At 39.8% G+C, this 22031-nt stretch overlaps 1 protein-coding gene and 1 non-coding gene across 2 annotated transcripts in view; both read right to left on the reverse strand.

Moving 5' to 3' along the window:
- Positions 1-22031, reverse strand: part of PRKCI (protein kinase C iota) — an 84614-nt gene that overhangs the window by 13387 nt on the left and 49196 nt on the right. The window contains exons 7-12 of the mRNA XM_032260622.1: positions 19757-19811; positions 17517-17575; positions 8439-8615; positions 7889-7986; positions 7154-7240; positions 4832-4967 (exon numbers count right to left, since the gene is read on the reverse strand). Coding sequence (XP_032116513.1) covers positions 4832-4967; positions 7154-7240; positions 7889-7986; positions 8439-8615; positions 17517-17575; positions 19757-19811 — 612 coding nt within the window. The remainder of the gene's footprint in view (positions 1-4831; positions 4968-7153; positions 7241-7888; positions 7987-8438; positions 8616-17516; positions 17576-19756; positions 19812-22031) is intronic.
- LOC116544980 lies at positions 9091-9225 on the reverse strand. The gene has a single exon (XR_004266121.1). It is a non-coding gene; the product is annotated as a small nucleolar RNA SNORA48 (small nucleolar RNA).

Genomic DNA, 22031 nt, shown 5'->3' on the forward strand with positions numbered 1-22031 from the left:
TCCCAAGTAGCTGGGATTACAGGCATGCACTACTATGTCTGGTTAATTTTGTATTTTTTGTAGAGACAGGGTTTCTCCATGTTGGTCAGGCTGGTCTCGAATTCCTGGCCTCAGGTGATCCACCCACCTTGGCCTCCCAAAGTGCTGGGATTACAGGCATCAGCCACCAAGCTCAGCCTGTTTTTCTTTTTTTTTTTTGAGACAGAGTTTCACTCTTGTTACCCAGGCTGGAGTGCAATGGCGCGATCTCGGCTCACCGCAACCTCCGCCTCCTGGGTTCAGGCAATTCTCCTGCCTCAGCCTCCTCAGTAGCTGGGATTACAGGCACGTGACACCATGCCCAGCTAATGTTTTGTATTTTTAGTAGAGACGGGGTTTCACCATGTTGACCAGGATGGTTTCGATCTCTTGACCTCGTGAACCACCCGCCTTAGCCTCCCCAAAGTGCTGGGATTACAGGCTTGAGCCACCGTGCCCGGCTAAGCTCAGCCTGTTTTTTAATAGCTACAGGATGGAAAAAAATTAAGGCAAAACACACTAACAGGTATAGTAAAGGAACTACCCAATAATTAATGGGGCAATCACCAACAAGTTGTAACAAATACAAATTTGCATATACTTAACAACATGGCCTCAAAATACAAGGGGTAAAAAATTATTAGAATTTCACAATCACCAATCATGATAGGAGAAGTTAATATGAGGATAATCTGTATTAGAAAATGACAGACCACACATACTAAAAACCGGTAGGCAGAGGAAGATTTGGACAAAAGCTACAGCTAATATATATACATATATATATAGATAGATAGATATGTATTATATATAATAGCTATATATTATAGTTATATATAACTATATATTATATATAGTTGTAATATATATAGTTATATAATATATATAACTAACTTGATTGAAGATCCCTATAAGAAATGAAAATGTTTAACAAGCCAATATTATTTTTCAGTAAGAGTAACAAAAGACTAAGAAAGACAAAAAGAGAAGAAAGTCTTAATTCATTTTTGTGATTATATTTTCATTGTTTTTTTTTGTTCGTTTTGAGACAGAGTTTCTCTCACTCTGCCCCAGGCTAGAGTGCAGTGGTACACTCTCCGCTCACTGAAACCTCCACCTCCCGGGTTCAAGCCATTCTCCTGCCTTAGTCTCCTGAGTAGCTGAGGTCACAATTGTGTCACCACGCCCCGCTAATTTTTTGGTGTTTTTAGTAGAGATGGGATTTCACCATGTTGGCCAGGCTGGTCTCAAACTTCTGACGTCAAGTGGTCTGCCTGCCTGGGCCTCCCAAAGTACAGGGATTACAGGTGTGAGCCACCATGCCCTCCTATTTTCATTGTTTAAATAATGAAATAATTCCATTATTTTTAAAGGTATTATTTTAAAATAACATTTTAAAATGTTATCAAAATGCATTTGTGTACTGTAACGCAATTGGCAACCACATTTAACATAACATTTTAAAATAACAACTTGAAAAATAAGGAAAAGTAAACAAAATCAATGTGTGATGCCACATAATACAATATATATGTATATAATAATATATATATTTTAGCTCTATCTTTTGTTCAAATCTGTTTTTTTGGTGGGGATGGAGTCTCGAACTGTTGCCAGCCTGGAGTGCAGTGGGGTGATCTGAGCTTACTGCAACCTCTGCCTCCCAGGTTCAAACGATTCTCCTGCCTCAGCCTCCCGAGTAGCTGGGATTAAAGGATTGCGCCACTGCACCCAGCTAATTTTTGTATTTTTAGTAGATACCGGGTTTCACAATGTTGGTCAGGCTGTTCTCGAACTCCTGACCTCATGATTCGCCCGCCACAGCCTCCGAAAGTGCTGGGGATTACAGGCATGAGCCACTGAGCCCCGTCTTTTTTTTTTTTTTTTTTTTGTCCTTTTAGACAGGGTCTCACCCAGGCTGGAATGCAGTGGCACGATCACAGCTCACCATAGCCTCAATCTCCCAATCTCCCAGGCTTAAGCGATCCCCCCATCTCAGCTTCCCAAGTAGCTGGGAGTACAAGCACAACCAAGCCAGTCTAATTTTTCCATTTTTTGTAGAGATGGAGTTTGGCCATGTTGCCCAGGCTGGTCTCAGACTCCTGAGCTCCAGTGATCTGCCTGCCTTGGCCTCCCAAAGTGCTGGGATTACAGGTGTGAGCCATCATGTGTTACGCATTTTTTATAAATATCTTCAGCTGGGTGTGGTGGCTTGCTTTACTTGTTAAGGTAATTGGTACAAAATTATCCTCACATAGTAACACAATGACAAATATGTAAATATGTGATTGCATGCCCCATTCACCTGAGCAAAGTGCCTCCAGAGCCTGGAGATTATCTAAATGCTAACATGAACTCTTGGTTTTGAGATCTGCCTGGACAACACAGTAAGACCTCTTCTCTATTTAAAAAAAAAAAAAAAAAAAAGTAAAAATAAAATAAAGATATTCTTAAATGACTTTTACAATATTTATCATAAACTGCAATAAAAGTTTTGGACAGAAATCTCTCTTCATAAACCAAAATATTTACTCAGAATATCCAAGAGACAGAATTACTGGACCAAAGAACTGGCCATCTCTAGGATTCTTGGTAATTCCTCATTAAACTGCTTTCAAAATGTTGTAACAATTTATATAAACACCACTGACATGTGTCCATTTCTTTAAACATACAGATTATTCTGATTTTAAAACAAGTATCTCACAGGAAAAAAAAAAAGGTCTCCTTGTTTTACTTTGTGCACTTTGTATAAAGGTTAATCCTCTCCACGTTTTTTGTTCAATTTCATTTATTCTTGGGGACAAGACTCCTTTATCACTGTTACTTTTTTTGAAATGAGAAAAAAATCCCTTAGAAAAAAAAATGACACAGATATCAAAAAGGAACCACAAATATAGGTATACAGGGGTTCCACTCGATAAGCGTTCTAATTGTTTATGATTGAAAACTTGTATAATAAAAATATGTAAGGGCCGGGCACGGTGCCTCATACCTGTAATCCCAACACTTTGGGAGGCCGAGGCGGGTCGATCACCAGTGCTCAGGAGTTCAAGACCAGCCTGGCCAACATGATAAAACCCCATCTCTACTAAAAATACAAAAAAATTAGCTGGGAGTGGCGGTGGGCACCTATAACCCCAGCTACTTGGGAGGCTAAGGCAGGAGAATCCCTTGAACCTGGGAGGCAAAGGTGGCAGTGAGCCAAATTATGCCATTGCACTCCAGCATGGGCAACAAGAGCAAAACTGTCTCAAAAAAAAAAAAAAAAAAAAATTAAAATTAGCTGGGCATGGTGGGGCACACCTTAATCCCAGCTACTTGGAAGGCTGAGGCAACAGAATAGCTTGAACCCAGGAGGCAGAAGTCACAGTGAGCCAAGATCATGCCACTGCACTCCAACCTGGGTGACACAGCAAGGCTCTGTCTCAAAAAACATTAATTATTTAATTAATAAGTATCATGTGAAAAATATGGTTGAATTCAGTACATAAAAGCAAGCATAGTTTATGTGAAGATGTTATTCTTTAATGCATTCTGAACAGATATAAAGTTAAAAGTTAAATATTGAGGCCGGGCGCGGTGGCTCAAGCCTGTAATCCCAGCACTTTGGGAGGCCGAGGCGGGTGGATCACGAGGTCAAGAGATCGAGACCATCCTGGTCAACATGGTGAAACCCCGTCTCTACTAAAAATACAAAAAAAAAAAAATTAGCTGGGCATGGTGGTGCGTGCCTGTAATCCCAGCCACTCAGGAGGCTGAGGCAGGAGAATTGCCTGAACCCAGGAGGCGGAGGTTGCAGTTAGCAGAGATTGCGCCATTGCACTCCAGCCTGGGTAACATGAGTGAAACTCCGTCTCAAAAAAAAAAAAAAAAAAAAGTTAAATATTAAATACAATTAGGCTATCATACGCCATGTTAGCATTTAGATAATCTCCAGGCTCTGGAGGCACTTCCCACAGGTGAACAGGGAATGAAATTCACACATTTACATACTGGTTGTTGTATTACTATGTGAGGATAATTTTGTACCCATTACCTTAAAAAGGAGTAGATCCTTACACATTTTGTGGGAAAATACCAGACCTTTAAAATGGAACACGGTTATAAAGAGAATAAAACACCAAGAAAAAAAGAAGACATATTCTGAGAGTAACTAAAATTCTTTATATTTTTATTTATATATAAAATTTTTTACATATTATACTTTATGTCATAATATAATATATATAATAATAATATAATAAAAAAATTTATTATTTTTTCTTTTTATTTATTTATTTAAAGATGGGGTTTCACCAGATTGATCAGGCTGGTCTTGAACTCCTGACCTCAGGTGATCCACCCACCTCAGCCTCCCAAAGTGCTGGGATTACAGGCATGAGCCACCGCGCCCGGCTAAAATTTAAATATAAAAAATGTTTGACTTCCGAGGAAAATCCTGAATGCATTATATAAAATTCACTACTAAATGGCAAAAATTGGAAGGTCATATGTAAATGGTTGTACTAACTGGTGGAATTACAGACAGTTTTTATTTCCAAATTTTCTTCAATTGTATTACAACTTTCAAGATAAAAAGGTATATATAATAAAAAGAAATTAACTTATTGTAGTACACATAACACAGAAGACATAAATTTTGCAAATGGTTAGAAAAATAGTACATTTGTCTTTGTGCTAGAATTCCACAAAGCTTCATAAATAAATTAGCAAAATTAGTAATCATTTTCCCATCTTTAAACATGAAGTTGTTTTACAAAGACTACTAGCTGCTAAAGACCTTTTTAAATAACTAGAAAGTTTTCCTCACCTTACACATGCCATAGTCAGTGAGTTTAATGTGCCCTTCAGAGTCCAGTAATACATTGTCCAATTTCAAATCTCTATAAATTATCCCTCGCTCATGAAGATAATTTAATGCTAGGCTGATCTCTGCAGAGTAAAATCTAAAATAAAATAAAAAATAAGTCATTTGATTCAATCATATTTAAGTTCTACACTTGCAACTGGAAACATAAAAATTCATACCAAAACATTTTTTCCTCCCAGTGATTTTAGAAACTAATTTAAAAAACAAACTGAAGTACCACTTTAAAACATCTGAGCCCACGACACAATTATAAAAGTTCCTGTTTAACTTAAACTCACATTTTTCATAAGCTATTAATTTGAAAGTCTCAAACCAGGTTCTTAATCTGGGTCCTTGGGTAAACTTCAGGCAGTTCATACTTCTACAACCGGGGGCAAAGGTGTATGCACATGTGTACACGCACAATATCTACAGAGTCCTCACAGCTTTCATTACTCCTCTAAGGGACCCATGACCCCCCAGAAGGCTAAGAACCACTGACAGGGTCAAGAATAGAAAGACTACTACAAGGTAACTACTCAACACTATAAAATCCTCATAAGCTTTTAGAAAAGGAATTAAATGGAACTATTCTACAACTATAAAATTTAATATCAAACAAAGAACTTTAAAAAACTGCTACCAACTCACTGGTGACAACCCAGAACTTTTGGCCTGAATAATGAGAATGGAACACCGGAGCTGTTGTATGGGTGCTTTGGTGGCACATTATCGTGATTACATGTGGAGGTACATAACATACACCTTCTAGCTACTTAATTCTGTGATTTGGGAACTTAAGCCCTAATTCTGGGCTTTAGTTCTTACAAAAGCAAAGATGGTGGTATAAAGCCAGAATCGGCACATTAATACAGAAAAAACCAGACTAGCTTCCCACATTCAACCGAACAGACAAGGAACAAATATTGGCTATGTTCACAATTCAAAATATCATCTGTGGCTCTGCTATGAAGGGTGGATCATTTGATAAAGCCTAAATACACAATGAACATAAAGGAACACCAAAACAACAACAAAACCCAAATGAGCAAAAAACCCAGCCTGGCCTCAAGGTAAGTACAATTTATACCTTCTTATGAAATTAAAGAATATTATCACGTTTTCACAAGCAATAATCAAGTAGCAAAATTTCCACAAGTTTTTTATTTAAATGAAATTTCTAATATTAGTTCCCTTTTAGATAATTACAAACATATACAAACTCATATGTTTCATTCTGGTATTACTCTTGTGAAGCAGGAAAGGGTGAGAATTACTGCTGATTTTGAATAAAAAAAAAAAAAAAAACCTGGTACTGATGGATTAAACTGTTTATTCAAGGCCCTGATCCCTTCCCGCCAATCTCCTCCAACACATAATTTACAGTCTTATATATTAATATCAAATTAAGAGCACAAAATTAATATTCAATACTCTTTTATTTATCAATAATTATGGGATTAGAGGGAAAAAAAGGCAAAGAACAATAAATCACAGGAAGAACAGTCAGAAGTATATACTAGTTTAAAAGAGATCTTTTTTCTTTTTTTTTTTTTTGAGACAGAGTCTTGCTCTGTTGGGCAGGCTGGAGTGCAGTGGCACAATCTTGGCTCACTGCAAGCAATTCTCTTGCCTCAGCCTCCTGAGTAGCTGGGATAAATTAGCCCAGCTAATTTTTGTATTTTTAGTAGAGACAGGGTTTCACCATGTTGGTCAGACTGGTCTCAAACTCCTGACCTCAGGTGATCCACCCACCTCAGCCTCCCAAAGTGCCAGGATTATAGGCATGAGCCACTGTGCCCAGTCAGATGGATGGTTTTATTACTCTCAAGTATGTATGAATAGCACTCTCATAGTGAAAAACTCTCTCAGAGACCACTACAAACCTGAAAAGACTAATACATGTTTATTAGTCTCAATTATTTAAATGGTTGATGCCAAATAGACAAAATATTTGAAAAGGATTGGTTTTAGTAAAGGTTTCCCCTTTAATATTGTTTATATTTTTCAATGGCTTAGGGAGCACTATGTGCATGCATGTGTACATGTGTGTGTATAAATGTAAAAGAATATATACTAAAATTGTTTTACATATATATTATAATGTAAATTAACTTTTAGGTCAGCCTATGCATGACTTACAAAGAATTAACTACAGTAGTATCGAAATAAATTACTTAACTACTGTTTCCAACCATTGCACATAAGAAGCCACATGGCCCTGAAACACACACACACACACACACACACACACACACACACACACACTCAACAAAAACTTACCTGGCGTGTTCTTCAGGAAGTTTTCTTTGTCGCTGCATGTGAAACATTAGGTCTCCTCCATTTACATACTCTATAACAAAGAACAATCTAAAACACAGGAGAGAGCCCATGAAATCAAGATCCAAAAAAAGGTAGTGTAGCTTTGCATTTTCACAAACCAGTCACAACAGAGAGCATTCTCTACTATTTGGCCTTTAAAAAGATGTCAAGATTTTGGTGGAAACAAAGAGTACCTAGGTTACAGAAGACATGAGAAAGTAAACCAGCATGATCATAATTTTGTAGCCTACTACTTCTATTCTAAAGTAATACCACTTGCAACCCAGAGCCACTCATTACCATCCTAATTTTAGCCTTTGATAAATAAGTTGTTTTTGACTGTCAAGATTAAGAAGTTAGCATTTTTCCTTTTTGTTAAACTCTAGAAAATTTTAAGTCATAAAACTAGAATACTGGGGATATTTAAAAGGTTGGATTTCCACTGCCATAATTATGACATGTTTCTTGCTCTGCCTAAAACATAACTATTTCTTGTTCTGCCTAAAGCAGGTCATTTCCTAATGTTGATCCAATATCAAACTGCTATCAGTGATTGGAGTAATAGTAGCAGGAAGTTATAAGCCTAACACTGGTGCATCCTCCATGATGTCTACTTCATGAATACAGCAGAAAGGTTCCGTGTAATATGCCCAAAATATGAAGCCCAGTAATCATTCTATTATCTTTCAATCTTACCTGCTTTCTGTCTGAAAGCAAGAATGGAGTCCAACAAGAAAAGGATGGTTGGATGCCTGCTCAAACACATGCTTTTCTGTCTGTACCCAATCAATATCCTATTTTGAAACATGAAAGGAATCTATGTCAAACTGAAATCATCACAATTAATGATTAATTTGCTCTGAGCAATTCAATTGTCACAAATGCAATTGTTAACTAGGCTAAATATCAAAACCATTGATAATCATGAAACTAAAATTTACAAAGAGAAAAATAACACTAGTAAGTCTTTCAATATCATAAAACCGTCTAGAAAATTTTTGCAAGCTCAAGTATTTCCTCTGATAATATTGTGGTTTGATTTGTTTTTTTAATCTAATAATAATCGAATTACTTTAAATATCTTATACAATCTAAGAAAAGTAAACTGAAATAATATACTTCATTTACTTAGCACATATTTAGAAATGCAGAATCAAGTAATAAAGCACAAAGACTGAGGTTTTATTTAAAACAGTATTCTTAAGCAGTTTAACAGTTTAGAAGCAATAAAACATGTGGTGCTTACCTCATCATCATTAACAAGTTCTTTTTTCACAACTTTCATTGCATAAATACGATCTGTTTTTTTTAATCGAACCAACAGTACTTTGGCATAACTTCCTCTTCCTATTACCCGGAGCAAATCAAAATCCTGAAGACCTAGACTGGATGAAGCTTTGCCACTTTCCCTGGTGTTCATTGCCTGGTGAGAACATTTGTATCAGAGTTACAATGGGAAATGCTTTGCACAGTACATTATATTTCTAAGACCTCGTTGTACCTATAACGATTTAAAGATATTTTCCTAACATAAAAAATATTTTAAGTTCTTAATATTTTTAAAATGTCATCCCAAACCATATAATCTAGCTATTCAAATGAATTCGACTATATGGATGAATTCATGAGTTGAGATAAGAGGGATGGTAATAAGAATGGGAAGGGAGTTGAAATCAGAAAACCATCGAAGGATGTCTTAAAAAGGATGTAACTTTTGGGTATAGAGGCAATAGACATGCAGGAATAAAAAAAAAAACACATTAACTTTGGTGACCAAGAGATTGGGGTCCCACTGACAGAGAACATCAAGTGTGTGGCTAGGATAAGATTGACAAAGTTACTGGAGATAACAATTGGGTTTTTCATAACAAATTCAGATTTTTTTTTTTTTTTTAAACCTATGTGTCCAAGGCATGAACCAGGCATAGGCACAGATCAAAAGCCAAGCTGGGATGAACAAGGGGTTGCTTTGTCCCTGGCTCATATGAGATGGGCACCACCAACCAGATGCCACTCTACCCAGGTCAGGGACATGAATTCAGAAGTTATAAGGAGACATCAAGATGAAAGAGTCTGCTGGAAGCTTGATACATAAAATGTAAGCTAGTGAGAGGACACATTCAGAGGTGTTTTTTTTGGATGCTATAGACAGAAAAACGAGCATGAAGTCGTTCAGCGAATGGAAGACATTCCTTTCCACAGAATACTAAGGCCCCTTTGGGAGGACAAAGAGCCTTAAAATTCATTCACAACCATAAATGTAAGCTTCTGGCAATTTACAGAGAAGTCTGAAGATAGTCTTTTATTAGACGCCTGCAAAATCATTAGCACACAATGGACCCATGAGAATAAAATATGAATTCTCCGAAGAATACGAAGAAAAGCAGAGTAAATTTTGAGAAAGATAAAGAAACCAGCAACCACAAAACTGAAAGAAGGTTATTAGAAAAACTGAGTGAGAATGACAACTTAAAAAAATGGTCATACGTGAAAATTTAGAAATAACAATTTGGGCTGCACACAGTGGCTCATGCCTATATTTCCAGCACTTCAGGAGGCTGAAGCAGGTGGACTGATTGAGCCCAGGAGTTCAATACCAGCCTGGGCAATGTGGTGAGAAACCTCATCTCTACCAAAAAATACAAAAATTAGCTGGGTGTTGGTGGTACGCACTGTAGTCCCTGCTACCTGGGAGGTTGAGGTGGGGGGATCACCTGAGCCTGACAGGTCGAGATTGCAGTAAGCTGTGATTGTGCTGGTGTGCTCCAGCCTAGTGACAAAGTGAGACCCTGTCATTAATAATAATAATAGGCCAGGCACGTGGCTCACACCTGTAATCACAGCACTTTGGAAGGCAGAGGCGGGCAGATCACGAGGTCAGGAGTTTGAGACCAGCCTGGCCAATATGGTGAAACCACGTCCCTACTAAAAATACAAAAATTAGCCGGAAGTGGTGGCATGCACCAGTAGTCCCAGTTACTCAAGAGGCTGAGGCAGAAGAATCACTTGAACCCGGGAGGTGGAGGTTGCAGTGAGCCGAGATCGCGCCACTGCACTCCAGCCTGGGCAACAGAGCGAGACTCCATCTAAAATAAAAATATATATATATATGTAATAATAATAATTTGATTTGGTAACAAGGTGATATAGTTTGGATATTTGACTCTTCCAAATCTCAAATCTCATGCTCAAAAGTGATCCCTAATGGGAGGTGTTTGGGTCACAGGGACAGATTCCTCAAGAATGGCTTGGTGCATTCCTGTGGTTAATGAGTGAGTTCAGAGTGTGGCATCTCCCCTGACTCTTGCTCCCTCTCTTGCTATGTGACACACTTGCTTCCGCTTTGCCTTCTGCCAAGATTGAAAGCTTCCTGAGGCCCTCACCAGAAGCAGATGCTAGTGCCATGCTTCTTGTTCAGCCTGCAGAACCATGTACCAAATAAATACCCAGCCTCAGGTATTCCTTTATTCCTTCATTCATTTCTTTCTTTTTTTTTTGAGATGGGGTCTCACTCTGTCACCCAGGCTGGAGCGCAGTGACGCAATCTTGGCTTACTGCAACCTCCATCTCCTGGGTTCAAGCGATTCTCCTGCCTCAGCCTCCCAAGTAGCAGGGACTACAGGTGCATGCCACCAAGCCCAGCTAATTTTTTTTGTATTTTCAATACAGACAGGGTTTCACCGTGTTAGCCAGGATGGTCTCCATCTCCTAACCTTGTGATCCGCCCACCTTGGCCTCCCAAAGTGCTGGAACTACAGGCACAAACCACCGTGCCCGGCCCTATTCATTTCTTTAAGAAAAGGTCTTGCTCTTCACCCAGGCTGCAGTGCAGTGGCACAAACATAGCTCACTGCAGCCGTGAACTCCTGGGCTCAAGTGATCCTCCTGCCTCAGTCTCCCAAGTAGCTGGATCTATGGGCATGTGCCTCCACACCCAGCTAATTTTTATTTATTTTTTGTAGAGATGGGGGATCTTGCTATGTTGCCAAGGCTGATCCCAAACTACTGGCCTCAAATGATTCTCCAGCTCCACAAAATGCTGTGATTACAGGTATCAGCCGCCACACCCAACCTTTGGGTATTCCTTTATAACAACAAAAAACGGACTAACACACAAGGATAAATAAAGCAGAGTGAAAATAAACCAGGTTCAGGCAGGTTAGGAAAGAAGAGAATTGGCCGGGCGCGGTGGCTCATGCCTGTAATCCCAGCACTTTGGGAGGCCGAGGTGGGTGGATCACAAGGTCAGGATTTCAAGACAAGCCTGGCCAAAATGGTGAAACCCTGTCTCTACAAAAAAAAAAAAAAATGAATGAATGAATGAAAGAAGATAATTGTAAGAAAATAAGTCAACACATAGACTTGAAATATGACTAACTGAAAATATAAGAGAGAATCAAGTGGAGCCAGAAAGAGCAAAGTAATAAGGCTGAATGAAATGACAGAAGTCAGATAACAGTGAAATGTCACCTTCCGAGGGTCTAAAAAAGAAAACAGCTGACCTAGAATTCTTTATCCTGAAAAGCAGCTCACAAAGTGAAAGTGAAAGAAAAACATTTTCAGACAAAAACTGAGTGAATCCATCACTAGTAGGTGCTCACTAAAGGAAAGACTAAATTAAGTCCTTGAAGGAGAAAAAGCATGATCTCAGATGGAGGAACAAAGATGTAGGAAGAAACGAAAAACAAAAAGGGTAAAATGTGGGTAAATCTAAATATTATAGAGTGCCCAGGTCACTGCATTTTCTAGAGAAACAGTAAAAGTGTGATTTGTAATACTTTTTAAACGCAAATTTTATCTTATATAGAGAGGGTATGTGTGTGTGTTTGTTACATGCGTATACTGCAGTCAGGTAGTGAACGTAGTACTCAAGAGGTAGTTTTCCAACCCATGCTGCCCCGCCTCAAGCAGTCAACAGTGTCTGCTGTTCCTATGATTACGTCTATGTGCGCTCAAGGCTTAGCTCCCACTTGTGAGAACATGTAGTATTTGGTTTTCTGTTCCTGCATTAATTCGTTTAGGATTACAGTATAACCTCTAGCTCTAACCATATTGTCACAAGGTACATGGTTTCATGTTTTCTTTACCCAATCCACTATTGATGGACACCTAGGTTGATTCCATGTCTCTGCTATTGAACAGTGCAGTGATGAACATATGAATGCATGTGTCTTTTTGGGAGAATGATCTATTTTTCTTTGGGTACATACCCAGTAATGGAAGATTGCTGGGTCAAATGGTAGCTCTGTTTAAAGTTTTTTAAGAAATCTCCAAATTGCTTTCCACAGTGGCTGAGCTAGTTTACATTCTCACCAACCGTATATAAGCATTCCCTTTTTTCTGCAGACTCACCAGCATCTGTTGTTTATTCTTTTTTTTTTTTTTTTTTTGAGACAGTGTCTCACTCTGTTACTGACGCTTTGACCTTCAGGTTTCAAGCAATCCTCCCACCTCAATCTCCTGAAGAGCTGGTACTACAGGGGCGCAGCACCAAACCTGGCTAATGTTTTATTTTTTGTAGAGACTGTTGCCTAGGCCGGGCGCGGTGGCTCAAGCCTGTAATCCCAGCACTTTGGGAGGCCGAGGCGGGTGGATCACAAGGTCAAGAGATCAAGACCATCCTGGTCAACACGGTGAAACCCCGTCTCTACTAAAACTACAAAAAATTAGCTGGGCATGGTGGTGCGTGCCTGTAATCCCAGCTACTCAGGAGGTTGAGGCAGGAGAATTGCCTGAACCCGGGTGGCGGAGGTTGCGGTGAGCCGAGATCGCGCCATTGCACTCCAGCCTGGGTAACAAGAGTGAAACTCTGTCTCAAAAAAAAAAAAAAAAGAGACTGTTGCCTAGGCTGGTCTTGAACTCCTAAGCTCAAACACTGCTTCTGCCTCATGCTCTCAAAGTGCTGGGATTACAGGTGCAAGCCATCACACCCAGATTGACTTTTTAATAAAAGCTATTTTGACTGATGTGAGATGGTATCTCACTGAGGTTTTGACTTCTATTTCTCTGATAATTAGTGACAATGAGCGGTTTTTCATGTTCGTTGGCTGCTTATAGGTCTTCTTTTGAGATATGTCTGCTCATGTCCTTTGGTTTGTTTTTTTGAAACAGAGTCTTGTCACCTAAGCTGGAGTGCAGTGGCACAGTCTTGGCTCATTGCAACCTCTGCCTCACCGGTTCCAATGACTCTCATGCCTCAGACTCCTGAGTAGCTGGGATTACAGGTGTGTGCCACCATGCCCTGGTAAGTGAGTGAGTGAGTGAGTGAGTGAGTGTGTGTGTGTGTGTGTGTGTGGTGGGTGTGTGTATTTTTAGTAGACAGAGAGTTTCACTACGTTGGCCAGGCTGGTCTCAAACTCCTGGACTCAAATGATCTGCTGCCTCTGCCTCCCAAAGTGCTGGGATTACCAGCATAAGCCACCATACCCAGCCCTTTGCCCATTTTTTAATAGGGTTGTTTTTTGTTGTTAAACTCCTTACAGATTCTGGATATGAGACCTTTCGACGTATAGTTTGTGAATATTTTCTCCCATTCTATAGGTTGTCTGCTTAGTCTACTGGTGGATTCTTTTGCTGCACAGGAGCTCTGCAGTTTAATTAGGTCTCACTTGTCAATTTTTGGCTTTCTTGCGATTGCTTTTGGAGACTTAGCCAAAAATTCTTTGCCACGGCCAATGTTAAGAGAGTATTTCCTAGGTTTTCTTCTAGGATTTTTATAGTTTGAGGTCTTACGTTTAAATCTGTATTCCATCTACAGTAAATTTTTGTATATGGTGATAAGTAAGGGTCCAGTGGTGACACATGCCTGTAGTTCCAGCTACTTGAGAGGCCGAGGTGGGAGGATTGGTTGAAATCAAGAAGTTGAGGCTGTAATGAGCCATGACTGCATCACTGCACAGCTGCCTGTGCAATAACCCTGTCTCACAAAAAAATAAAAGGAAAGGCTGGGTGTGGTGACTCATGCCTGTAATCTCAGGACTTTGGGAGGCCGAGGTGGGCGGATGATGAGGTCAGGAGTTTGAGACCAGCCTGGCCAGCATGGTAAAACTCTGTCTCTACTAAAAATATAAAAATTTCTGTGTTAAGCACAGTGAAAAAAAAAAGTAGCTGTGCATGGTGGCGAGCGCCTGTAATCCCAGCTACTTGGGAGGCTGAGACAGGAGAATCGCTTGAACCCAGGAGGCCGAGGTTGCAGTGAGCCACTGCACTCCAGGCTGGGTAACAGAGTAAGACTCCATCTCAAAATAATAATAATAATAAAAATAAAGGGAAAAATGTGGGAAAAAAAGGCTTTTTCAGACAAACAAACAGAACAAGAAACTAAAACATAACATTAAATAGGTGACTAACAGGTTTCTTCAAAATAATACAGGAGTGAGGCAAGTGAATAGACAAAACAAGACTGGCCAGGAATTGATCATTGTTTTCACTAATAATAGACACAAGGGCTTTGTTATATTATTCTGTTTACTTTTATTTTTTATTTATTTATTTATTTATTTTTTTTTAGATGGAGTTTCACTCTTGTTACCCAGGCTGGAGTGCAATGGCGCGATCTCGGCTCACCGCAACCTCCGCCTCCCGGGTTCAGGCAATTCTCCTGCCTCAGCCTCCTCAGTAGCTGGGATTACAGGCACACGCCACCATGCCCAGCTAATTTTTTGTATTTTTAGTAGAGACGGGGTTTCACCATGTTGACCAGGATGGTCTCGATCTCTTGACCTCGTGATCCACCCGCCTCGGCCTCCCAAAGTGCTGGGATTACAGGCTTGAGCCACCGCGCCCGGCTCTGTTTACTTTTATTTATGTTTGAAATTTTTGGTTGGGCATGGTGGCTCATGCCTATAATCCTAACACTTTGAGAGACTGACTTGGGAGAACCACTTAAGACCAGGAGTTCAAGACTAGCTTGGGCAACAGAGCGAGACTCTGTCTCTACACAACAGAAAATGAAAAAAATTAGCTGGGTGTGGTGGGGTGTGCCTACAGTCCTAGCTAGTCAGGAGGTTGAGGTGGGAAGATAACTTGAGCCCAGGAGTTCAAGGTTGCAGTGAGCCATGATGACACCACTGTACTCCAGCCTGGGCAATAAAGCAAGACCCCAACTCAAAAAAGAAGAAAGATGTGGGAAAAAGAGGAGGCAATGTGAACTAAACCTTTCATGTCCAGAAATACACAAAAATGAAAAATTGAAAAAGAGGGACATAAACATTATGGACATAACTAGAAAAGGTTAAAAAAGTTGCTAAAAAGTCCAACTGGGAGTAGGCAGTGTGAGACATGATCATCTTTTTCACTATAAGCTTTTTTCAAAAAACTGATGATGATGATTTTGAGATGGAGTTTTGCTCTTGTTGCCCAGGCTGGAGTGCAATGGTGAGATCTCAGCTCATTGCAACCTCTACCTTCAGGTTCAAGCAATTCTCCTGCCTCAGCCTCCTGAGTAGCTGGGATTACAGGCATGCACCACCACACCTGGCTAATTTTGTATTTTTTTAAAGTAGAGATGGGGTTTCTCCATGTTGGTCAGGCTGGTTTCTAACTCCCAACCTCAGGTGAACCGCCCACCTCAGCCTCTGAAAGTGCTGGGATTACAGGCGCAAGCCACTGTGCCTGGCCCCCCAAAACTGATTATTATTTTAATCAAATAATTTTAATTAAGAATTTGTTCTATTTATCTGATGGAGTCTCACTCCATTGCCCAGGCTGGAGTGCAGCTGTGCGATCTTGGCTCACTGCAACCTCCGCCTCCCAAGTTCAAGCGATTCTCCTGCCTCAGCCTCCTGAGTAGCTAGGATTACAGGTGCCCACCACTACACCCAGCTAATTTTTTGTATTTTTAGTAGAGATGGGGTTTCGCCATGCTGGCCAGGCTGATCTTGAACTCCTGACCTCATGATTCACCCACCTCGGCCTCCCAAAGTGCTGGGTTTACGGGCATGAGCCACCACGCCCGGCCCCATTTGTTTTGTTTTAAAAACTGATAAGAGCTGGCTGTGGCTCACGCCTGTAATCCCAGCACTTTGAGAGGCCGAGGCAGGTGAATCACGAGGTCAGGAGTTCAAGACCAGCCTGGCCAGCATGGCGAAACCCCGTCTCCACCAAAAATACAAAAAATTAGCTGGGTGTGGTGGCTCATGCCTGTAGGCCCAGCTACTGGGGAGGCTGAGGCAGGGGAATTGCTTGTATTCAGGAGGCAGAGGTTGCAGTGAGCCAAGATCGCAACACTGCACTCCAGCCAGGTGACAGAGCAAAACTCTGTCTAAAAAAAAAACAAAACAAACAAAAAAAAACTGATAAAATGTAGGCTGGGCGCGATGGCTCAAGCCTACAATCCCAGCACTTTGGGAGGCTGAGGTGGGTAGGTCACCTGAGGTTGGGAATTTGATACCAGCCTGACCAACATAGAGAAACCCTGTCTCTATTAAAAATACAAAATTGGCCGGGCGCGGTGGCTCAAGCCTGTAATCCCAGCACTTTGGGAGGCCGAGGCGGGTGGATCACGAGGTCAAGAGATCGAGACCATCCTGGTCAACATGGTGAAACCCAGTCTCTACTAAAAATACAAAAAAATTAGCTGGGCATGGTGGTGCGTGCCTGTAGTCCCAGCTACTCAGGAGGCTGAGGCAGGAGAATTGCCTGAACCCAGGAGGTGGAGGTTGCGGTGAGCCGAGATCGCGCCATTGCACTCCAGCCTGGGTAACAAGAGCGAAACTCCGTCTCAAAAAAAAAAAAAAAAAAAAAAAAAAATACAAAATTTGCCAGGCGTGGTGGTGCATGCCTGTAATCCCAGCTACTTGGGAGGCTGAGGCAGGAGAATCGCTTGAACCTGGGAAGCAGATGTTGTGGTGAACCAAGATCACGCCATTGCTCTCCAGCCTGGGCAACAAGAGTGAAACTCTGTCTCAAAAATAAATAAACAAACAAACAAACTAATAAAATGCTTAATAGTCAGAAAAAAATAGTGACAGTTAATATGTTTAATAATTTATTGTCTAAATAAGCAATTCACACACAAAATGGAAGAGTCTACTATATATTTTAACACTACTACCAAGTATTTTAAACAGTATCCTTAAATACATTGTAATTTTCAGATTAAGCTATTTTAAAATAAAAATAAGTTATCCCACTAAATTACTTCCTAGCTTAAATCAGTAATTACTAAATTAAGTCAGAATAAAACTCTGGAATCGTTACAAACCATTTTTTGTATTTTATCATTATGATCTAAAGTCTAAGCAGGTCAGTATGTCATACTTTTAAACTCCTGAGTCTTACTAAAAAGCTAATGACATATGTACAGTAAGACAAATTATCTTACCTCTTTTTCTTCACCGACTTGATCCAAACTCTCATGACTTGAAGGATTATATGGAATTACTAACAATCCAATACCAAACATTAAAAAAAAAAAAAAAAAAAAAAATATGGGGGAAAAAAAAAAAAAAAAAAAAAAAAAAGGTGTGGGGGAAAAAACACAGCAACCATTAACGAGTTTGAAATAAAAATTTTCTAATTTTTACTTTATTATTTAAAACTAATACTTGTCCTATTAATAACAAGTTGTATGTAAATACAATAGTTAAATCCTAATCTTTAGGGAAGGTAAAGAAAGTATGCATCACAACCTGGTAGCCAAGTACTCCTTTCAACAAGTAGTTTTGTTATTTTTAAAACATTTCTCTTCTCTACAAATTAATCAAACACTCCTTCTAAACGAATGACTCTATAAGATATGTTTAAATTTTTTAGTATGACTAAGACACAGAGATACAGGACCTCTGGTTTTCACTTCTCACTCCATCATACTCAAAATTTTCCTTACTACCACAATGGTCAAATAAAAAACAGGCCAGGTGCCGTGGCTCACGCCTGTAATCCCAGCACTTTGGGAAGCCGAGGCAGGCTGATCACAAAGTCAGAAGATTGAGACCATCCTGGCTAACACAGTGAAACCCCGTCTCTACTAAAAATACAAAAAATTAGCTGGGTGAGGTGGTACGAACCTGTAGTCCCAGCTACTGGTGAGGCTTGGACAGGAGAATCACTTGAACCGTGGAGGCAGAGGCTGCAGTGAGCCGAGATCATGCCACTGCACTCCAGCCTGGGCGACAGAGCGAGACTCCGCCTCAAAACAAAAACAAAAACAAAAACAAAACAGACCAGGATGGAACTTCTACTTCTTAAAGCTATCTAGGGCCAAAAAAAAAAAAGCCTACATTTCATAGAGCTGATCCTTCCACGACTAGGAGATTGCATTTTGTCTTTTCAGAAAAACTCCCTTGTTTTCCCTTTCCTGATTTAGTCCAAAGAGCATGCTGTTCTCCCTCCTTTCACTGCTCTCCAAACTTCCCAGATACGTGTTGATGGTTTTATCTACTAAACATTCTTTTAAGGTATCTATCTAACATCTTAATTTCCACCATCTTCCTGGAATTTCCCATTTTGCATCTCTCTACCTTTCACCTAATTCCTACTTCTGATTATAAAGCTTTTAATAAAAACAAGTCACTTCGGCCGGGCACGGTGGCTCATGCCTGTAATACCAGCACTCTGGGAGGCTGAGGTGGGCAGATCAACTGATGTGACACCTCAGGCGACACAGCAAGACTCTGTCTTAGAAAAAAAACCAAGTCACTTGAACACACTCAACATGGACCACAAAGTCAGCTTCATGTTTTTTCATTATGGAAAAAAACTGAGTTTGCTGAATTTAAAGGAGTCTCAAAAGAAATTTATGTGAACTAGAAAAAACGGTCATTAGTTATGTACTTAACAAAGCTTTTTTTAAAAAACACAGGAAAAACAGACAAGGTCTCCCTACGTTGGCCAGTCTAGTCTTTTTTTTCTTTTTTAATCTTTTTCTTTTTTTCTGTTACCTCCAGTAACGGGTATAAGCAAGGCCAGTCTAGTCTTGAACTCCTGGGCTCAAGGGATCCTCCTGCTTCAACTTCCCCAAGTGCTGGGATTATAGGCGTGAGCCATCACACCCGGCCCATAGTTGTCTTTTTGTTTTTCGTTTTTTTCTCTTTTCTGAGATGGAGTCTTGCTTTGTCAACCAGGCTGGAGTGCCAGTGGCATGATCTCAGCTCACTGCAACCTCCTCCGACTCCTGGCTTCAATCGATTCTCCCACCTCAGCCTCCCAAGTAGCTGGGATTACAGGCATGTGCCACCATGCCCTACTAATTTTTGTATTTTTAGTAGAGACAGGGTTTCACCATGTTGTCCAGTCTGGTCTCAAACTCCTGACCTCAGGTGATCCGTCCATCTCAGCCTCCCAAATTGCTGGGATTACAGGTGTGAACCACTGTGCCCAGCCCATAGTTATCTTTAAAAAATCCACATGTTCTAAGCACAGCTGCATTTAAATATTAAAAAAAAAAAAAAAAGCCAAACGTGTATGTTAAATAGTGTGACTCATTTTACTACTACAAAACATATATTTACTTTTATTTAGGAAGAATATAAATGTTTTTAAACTTGGGTAAAAGAGTCACCTAAGTAAGTCTTTACATGCTATTCTGTGAATGAACAATGGGTTGTGCCACCCCACTCTTACCTGTCTGTGCATGGTCAGAATGCATGGATGACTGATCCATGGGCATCATTGGTTCCTACAAACATTTCCAAAAACAAAGTAACTCACGAATTCTTTTTAAATCCCAATACCTCTAATACACCCAGAAATAACACTATTTCAACAACACACGACATATTAAAATTTAATTTGGAAAGAATATAACAAGTGAGAATTATATTTACTTTTAATTTTGTTTTATGAAACTATACAATATTTCCTGTGAATGAGGTAATGTTAGTCATATTTTACAGAAAAGATAATACAAAACTCATCTAAGACCCCCAACTAGAAATCAAATTAAACTGCTATATGTTCTGATTTGTTTCTCTTTGATACTATCTAGTCTTCCTTCAAGCTCCACTTCAAATCTTTGGCAAAAAGAAGTCTCTGGAATATGCATTCTTTAGTTGGGGTCCAGGGGTAGACTTCAGGATATCTACAACCCCTTAAAATTATATGTAAATTTTTGTGGGTTTCCTAAAGATTTTCAAAGGTGTCAGTGGCCCCCAAAAAGAGAAAAGAAATACCTCCTAGAAACTAACTTATCCAAATAATGGCAATAATCGCAGGAAAAATGTAGATTCAAACTCAAGTTATTACTTATTTATTAATCTTAGATTCACATTTAATGAATACCAGCAGGAAAAAGTAAACTTGAGAAAGAACATTAATGATACAGTTATAATTTTAAGGCTGCCTTAAAGACAGGCTTATAAGTAAGCTTAAGGATTTTTAAATGCATTTAACCTCCATCCTAAAATTTCAATATAATCAATAACCCTGCCCTCTTTCCCTCCATATGTCACCAAAGAATACTCAAACATATTAACAGTAACCTATATAAATTATGTTGGAAATATTCTGCCTTCTGTTTTTCCTTAAGATTAGATTTTCCCCTTAAGATTTGATTTTCCCCTTAACTACAAACCCATTCCTAAGCTTATAAATGAACTCATTAAATAATTCTAATATCAAAGAGCTACCAGTAACAACCTGCTTTCACAACATCCAAAGAAAATCCCATTAATAAATATGGTATAACAATTCTAACGGACAATTTAGAAAGATGCATCCAAGTATTTTTCTTCCTTTTTTTTGTGGAGCAGGGCTAATTGGTAGGCAGTGCGCTTAGACAGCTGCATCCAGGTACTTTTTTAAATGCATATCTTTTAACCCAGTAATTCTAGTTCTGGGTCCTTAAGGAAGTATGATTTGCAAGAAAGTTCACTAAGATTGGCCAGGCGCAGTGGCTCACGTCTCCCAGCACTTTGGGAGGCCAAGGCAGGTGGATCACGAGGTCAGGAGTTCAAGACCAGCCTGGCCAACATGGCAAAACCCCGTCTCTACTTAAACTACAAAAATTAGCCGGGCATGGTGGTGCACACCTACAGTCCCAGCTAGTTGGGAGGTTGAGGTGGGAGAATCACCTGAACCCAGGAGACGGAGGTTGCAGCGAGCTGAGATCGTGCCACTACACTCCAGCCTGGGAGACAGAAAGAGACTCTGTCTCAAAATAACAACAAAAAAAGGCACACACAAGCACACGTGTCTTCTTGTGGATAAACAATCTTTTGTAAAGTTGACTCAGAAACAATGCACCAAAACAAAAGCCAGAATCTAATTAAACCTCGACATCCAACTACTGTACAAGAGAAAAGAATAAAGACAGAATAACATGCTGAACATAGCCATGGAGAAGTCCTGAGCAAAATTCTGCAGCAGTGTAAATGACAAACAAATAACCATTACTTTTACAATAAAATTCTAAGGAAAAAAAGGAAAGAGAGAAATGAAGAAAGAACCAGTAAATTTAAAAATATCTAAGAGATCAATCAATTGTACACGTGGACTTCATTTGTATCCTGATTCATAATGAAAACCATAGAAACTAAATAATAATATTTATGAGAACAATGACTGGATATTTGATATAAGGTATTTGGCTTTTAGTTAGGTTTTTTTTAAAAAGTCCTTATCTTTTAGAGGTACATGCTGAAATATGTCTGAGACTTGTTTGAAAACAACACAGGGGCCGGGCGCGGTGGCTCACGCCTGTAATCCCAGCACTTTGGGAGGCCGAGGCGGGTGGATCACGAGGTCAAGAGATTGAGACCATCCTGGTCAACATGGTGAAACTCCGTCTCTACTAAAAACTACAAAAAAAATTAGCTGGGCATGGTGGCGCGTGCCTGTAATCCCAGCTACTCGGGAGGCTGAGGCAGGAGAATTGCCTGAACCCAGGAGGCGGAGGTTG

This window comes from Sapajus apella, unplaced genomic scaffold, assembly GCF_009761245.1.
Source record: "Sapajus apella isolate SASKATOON/1434 unplaced genomic scaffold, GSC_monkey_1.0 scaffold4, whole genome shotgun sequence".
NCBI lineage: Eukaryota > Metazoa > Chordata > Mammalia > Primates > Cebidae > Sapajus > Sapajus apella.